Below are 6,008 nucleotides of genomic sequence, written 5' to 3'. Positions count from 1 at the left end.
ACCGACTGCTGTGCGACGTGCCCACACGGTGGAACTCTACGCTCCACATGTTGGCCAGGCTCTATGAGCAGCGTAGAGCTATAGTGGAATACCAACTCCAACATGGGCGGCGCAGTGGGAGTCAGCCTCCTCAATTATTTTCAGAAAAGTGGGCCTGGTTGGCAGACATCTGCCAGGTCCTTGGAAAGTTTGAGAAGTTCCCTGCAAAGCATAAAGGCAGACGCTTTGTGCTCGGAAACAGAGCCGGGGGAAGACAGTATGATGGAGATGGAGATGGAGGAGATGGAGATGGAGGAGATGGAGATGGAGGAGATGGAGATGGAGGAGATGGAGATGGAGGAGATGGAGGAGATGGAGGAGATGGAGGAGGAGGAGATGGAGGAGGAGGAGATGGAGGAGGAGGAGATGGAGGAGGAGGAGATGGAGGAGGAGGAGATGGAGGAGGAGGAGATGGAGGAGGAGGAGATGGAGGAGGAGGAGATGGAGGAGGAGGAGATGGAGGAGGAGGAGATGGAGGAGGAGGAGATGGAGGAGGAGGAGATGGAGGAGGAGGAGATGGAGGAGGAGGAGATGGAGGAGGAGGAGATGGAGGAGGAGGAGATGGAGGAGGAGGAGATGGAGGAGGAGGAGATGGAGGAGGAGGAGATGGAGGAGGAGGAGATGGAGGAGGAGGAGGAGGAGGAGATGGAGGAGGAGGAGGAGGAGGAGGAGGAGGAGGAGGAGGAGGAGGAGGAGGAGGAGGAGGAGGAGGAGGAGGAGGAGGAGGAGGAGGAGGAGGAGGAGGAGGAGGAGGAGGAGGAGGAGGAGGAGGAGGAGGAGGAGGAGGAGGAGGAGGAGGAGGAGGAGGAGGAGGAGGAGGAGGAGGAGGAGGAGGAGGAGGAGGAGGAGGAGGAGGAGGAGGAGGAGGAGGAGGAGGAGGAGGAGGAGGAGGAGGAGGAGGAGGAGGAGGAGGAGGAGGAGGAGGAGGAGGAGGAGGAGGAGGAGGAGGAGGAGGAGGAGGAGGAGGAGGAGGAGGAGGAGGAGGAGGAGGAGGAGGAGGAGGAGGAGGAGGAGGAGGAGGAGGAGGAGGAGGAGGAGGAGGAGGAGGAGGAGGAGGAGGAGGAGGAGGAGGAGGAGGAGGAGGAGGAGGAGGAGGAGGAGGAGGAGGAGGAGGAGGAGGAGGAGGAGGAGGAGGAGGAGGAGGAGGAGGAGGAGGAGGAGGAGGAGGAGGAGGAGGAGGAGGAGGAGGAGGAGGAGGAGGAGGAGGAGGAGGAGGAGGAGGAGGAGGAGGAGGAGGAGGAGGAGGAGGAGGAGGAGGAGGAGGAGGAGGAGGAGGAGGAGGAGGAGGAGGAGGAGGAGGAGGAGGAGGAGGAGGAGGAGGAGGAGGAGGAGGAGGAGGAGGAGGAGGAGGAGGAGGAGGAGGAGGAGGAGGAGGAGGAGGAGGAGGAGGAGGAGGAGGAGGAGGAGGAGGAGGAGGAGGAGGAGGAGGAGGAGGAGGAGGAGGAGGAGGAGGAGGAGGAGGAGGAGGAGGAGGAGGAGGAGGAGGAGGAGGAGGAGGAGGAGGAGGAGGAGGAGGAGGAGGAGGAGGAGGAGGAGGAGGAGGAGGAGGAGGAGGAGGAGGAGGAGGAGGAGGAGGAGGAGGAGGAGGAGGAGGAGGAGGAGGAGGAGGAGGCAGCTTGGCCCACTGGTGAGGGTACACATGCTGCTGGCCTGTCATCCTTTCAACGTGTATGGCCTGAGGAGGAGGAGGAGGATCCTGAAAGTGATCTTCCTAGTGAGGACAGTCATGTGTTGCGTACAGGTACCCTGGCACACATGGCTGACTTCATGTTAGGATGCCTTTCTCGTGACCCTCGCGTTACATGCATTCTGGCCACTATGGATTACTGGGTGTACACACTGCTCGACCCACGGTATAAGGAGAACCTTTCCACGCTCATACCCGAAGAGGAAAGGGGTTCGAGAGTGTTGCTATACCACAGGACCCTGGCGGACAAACTGATGGTAAAATTCCCATACGACAGCGCTAGTGGCCGAAGGCGCAGTTCCGAGGGCCAGGTAGCAGGGGAGGCGCGGAGATCAGGCAGCATGTACAGCACAGGCAGGGCAACACTCTTTAAGGCCCTTGACTGCTTTATGGCTCCCCAGCAAGACTGTGTCACCACTCCCCAGTCACGGCTGAGTCGGCAGGAGCACTGTAAAAGGATGGTGAGGGAGTACGTAGCCGATCGCACGACCATCCTCCGTGACGCCTCTGCCCCCTACAACTACTGGGTGTCGAAGCTGGACACGTGGCCTGAACTCGCGCTGTATGCCCTGGAGGTGCTTGCTTGTCCTGCGGCTAGCGTCTTGTCAGAGAGGGTGTTTAGTGCGGCTGGGGGAATCATCACAGATAAGCGTACCCGCCTGTCAACCGACAGTGCCGACAGGCTAACACTCATCAAGATGAACAAAGCCTGGATTTCCCCAGACTTCTCTTCTCCACCAGCGGACAGCAGCGATACCTAAGCAATACGTAGGCTGCACCCGCGGATGGAAGCATCGTTCTGTATCCCCATCAAAAACAGGGACCTTTTCGCTTCATCAATCTGTGTATAATATTCCTCCTCCTCCTCCTCCTGCTCCTCCTCCTGAAACCTCACATAATCACGCCGAACGGGCAATTTTTCTTAGGCCCACAAGGCTCAGTCATATAATTTTTCTAAACAATTTTTATACGTTTCAATGCTCATTAAAGCGTTGAAACTTTCACCTCAACCAATTTTTATTTTAACTGGGCTGCCTCCTGGCCTAGTTACCAATTAAGCCACATTAACCAAAGCGATTAATGGGTTTCACCTGCCCTCTTGGTTGGGCATGGGCAATTTTTCTCAGGTACATTAGTACTGTTGATACACCAATTTTTTGGGGCCCTCGCCTACAGTGTAATCAAATGAATTTTTAGCCCACCTGCATTACAGCTGACGTAACATCAGCTGTGTTGGGCACTGCAATGGGATGTATTTATGTACCGCCGGTGGCTTCCTGGCACCCACCCATGCTGTGGGTCCACAGGGAGTTGTAAATGCATCTGTGTCCACTTCTAAAGAACCCCAGTCTGACTGGGGCATGTAGTGTGGGCCGAAGCCCACCTGCATTAAACATGACATTATTACCACAGGATTACTCTATCGCTGGTTCCCTCGTCCCACGTCGGCTGTGGCCATATTTTTTATTCTGTTTTGAAAAGTCTATATGTATTATCAATAAAGACATTAGTTAGCATGTTAGACATCTTCTCTGTCCTTATTTGTTGTCTATGGTACAATTAATACAGTACATGTGTGATATATTGTATCTTGTAAATAATGGAAATCATTGATTCTCCAAATTTTAGGTAATTACAGGGTTATGAGGTAGACATGACCGCCTGGTTGCCCTCTTTCTCCCTTTTTGGAGATAGAGATCGCTATTATTATCTGTCCTGTGTTAGGTTGTATGTAAATAAATACCAGGATTGATTTCAAAATTGTGCATGTGTGTGTTACACTGTGCCAATTGCGATTGTAACTTACCTGCTTCAATACACCGCATATTAGGATATGATGTACATTTCCCCCATATATGTAGGTGGGATACAAATGTATGGTTGGAGGTATATAATAACATGACATGATTAGGGGACAGGAGTTTTTTTATCTTCGTTAGGATAGGGGAGAACTACTGGAGATATAACCTTTGCTCCGTTGTATTCATACAGCGGGGGACCATGGTAACCATTGATGCAGAGTTAAACAGTCCATTCTGCCACATGGCGCATGCGCTGGGAGAACACAAAGCTCTTCCGCGTTCCAACAGGATTGAGCGCTTGTTCACGCGATGATTGAGATCCCGCACATGCGCAGACGCAGGGACGGCGCGGAACAGCTCGGATACATGTATTTACACAGATTGAGTCGACCGGGATATGATGTCATCTCCCATGCGCCGGACACCAGCCTAGACGTGGCGAACGGGGTAATCAGCGATCTATGAGGTACATCTGTGTATTGCATGATGTTATTGGTTTGTCTGTTTCACATTGCCTATATATAGTATGCACTTTAATGAATTTGTATTAGCTTGAGGAAGGTCTCCTTGACCGAAACGTCGCTACATTTTGCTGTAATGGGGTAAATAAACGTTTTTTCATCTTTCAACATTCCTGTCTGCTGCCGGTTACTACTACTTTTGTCTGGACTGCATTTGTGGATCCCGCCTGGTTTGGGCTCCTTTACTGGCGTTTGCAGCTTTATTGCCTAACTCTATTGGAGGATCGTTGCAGTGCTGCTGGGAATTTATTCCTATTTCAGGAATGCTAGCCCTGGCAGATGTCCTTCTGCCTGAGCAACCTGTACCTCTGTTAACAAGTCACTAAGTTCCCTGAGTTTCTGGTAACTCTTACCCATTATTTGGGGAAAATTATCAATTCTCTTAAATAAAGCATTTTCTATAGCCTCTATTGACCCATAACACTCATCAAGTCTTTCCCACACCATCTTTAGGCCTTCGCCTGGATAGTTTATTTTAATGTCTCTGATCCTTTTGGCGTGTTCAGCAGACTCGCTTCCAAGCCACTTTACCAAGAGATCTAACTCCTCACTGCAGGAGAGACCCAAGTCCCTTATGGCGTTCTGGAAGGAGGCTTGCCATGCTCAGTAGTTCTCTGGGTGATCGGTGAACTTTATAAGTCCCTTGGTAACCAGTTCTTGTTTAGCAAAGAACCTAGTGAAGTCCACGATAGCCTGGTTAGCGCCAATACTACCCGGTGTGCTGTTGTTATGCTGCGTGTGAAGTGTATCACCATACCTTTTAGGAGTTTCTGGCTTAGGGCAGTCTGTTAAATACCGTTCTGACGCGAAAGCTGTCTCTTTAAGCTGGAGCGAGGGTTGTAGCTTTCTTTTTGCAGGGCAGTAGTCGTGGTCAGCATCGTTTTGTCGCATACCATACTGTGCTTCAAAGTCGGGTCTTTGACGCTCTATTTGCGCTGTTTGATATACTGGATCGTAGCCGTCTTCTGCCTTGGGATGCCGATGGACATATTCTGAGACGCGCTGTGCTGGATCTTCTTGGTCTAGGTCTAACCCGAGTACTTGGCTGTGTTTCTCTAATTCAGGGAACTCTCCGGCTTCTAGGAACTCTGCTTTGGCTAATGCGGCTGCCGCTTCTTTCTCTGTGGCGAGTTTTTCCAGTGACATCTGCAGGCAGACTCTCTTTTTTTCTTCATCTGCTTGCTTTAGCTTCAGTTGCATCTCTTGTGCTGCAAAGGTGGACCTTACTTTTGCTGCCTCAGCTTCTGCGCGGGCGAGGACAGCCATGTCTCTTATTGAGGACTTGCTAGAGCAGCTTGCTCGTGACCTGGTCTTATATGAGGTTGTCTGGCTAGTAGACATTGTGTGCCTGTTTGCTGGCTGCTTAATGTCTCTGTGCAGACTCAGTCCAGGTAGGAACAGACTTCAGCTTGGCTTAGATCGTGCTGCGTTTACTGGGGGCTGCACTCTTGTTTCTTTTGACTAAATGGCGGCCGCTGTAATCTTGTACATAAGACCGCGTGGCTGATGGCGGCTCCATCTAGTCTGATCCACTATCGCTGGTGACTAGTAGAGATGAGCGAACACCAAAATGTTCGGGTGTTCGTTATTCGAAACGAACTTCCCGCGATGTTCGAGGGTTCGTTTCGAATAACGAACCCCATTGAAGTCAATGGGCGACCAGAGCATTTTTGTATTTCGCCGATGCTCGCTAAGGTTTTCATGTGTGAAAATCTGGGCAATTCAAGAAAGTGATGGGAATGACACAGAAACGGATAGGGCAGGCGAGGGGCTACATGTTGGGCTGCATTTCAAGTTCACAGGTCCCACTATTAAGCCACAATACCGGCAAGAGTGGGCCCCCCCCCCCCTCCCAACAACTTTTACTTCTGAAAAGCCCTCATTAGCATGGCATACCTTTGCTAAGCACCACACTAGCTACAACAAAGCACAATCACTGCCTGGATGACACTCCGCTGC

General features: G+C 51.8%; 1 protein-coding gene across 1 annotated transcript; it reads left to right on the top strand.

Annotated features, from left to right (window-relative positions):
• Positions 1-519: 519 nt before the first annotated feature.
• Positions 520-1,578, top strand: LOC136624824 (uncharacterized; the record flags this gene model as incomplete). The annotated part of the gene is made up of 1 exon (XM_066598750.1): positions 520-1,578. A coding segment is annotated over one exon (1,059 nt), but the record flags the coding sequence as incomplete, so codon positions are not given.
• Positions 1,579-6,008: the final 4,430 nt, after the last annotated feature.

The sequence above is a fragment of the Eleutherodactylus coqui genome, chromosome 4 (assembly GCF_035609145.1).
Source record: "Eleutherodactylus coqui strain aEleCoq1 chromosome 4, aEleCoq1.hap1, whole genome shotgun sequence".
Taxonomy (NCBI): domain Eukaryota; kingdom Metazoa; phylum Chordata; class Amphibia; order Anura; family Eleutherodactylidae; genus Eleutherodactylus; species Eleutherodactylus coqui.
Note: the sequence above shows the minus strand (reverse complement) of the source record. Positions and strands in the feature narration are given on the sequence as shown.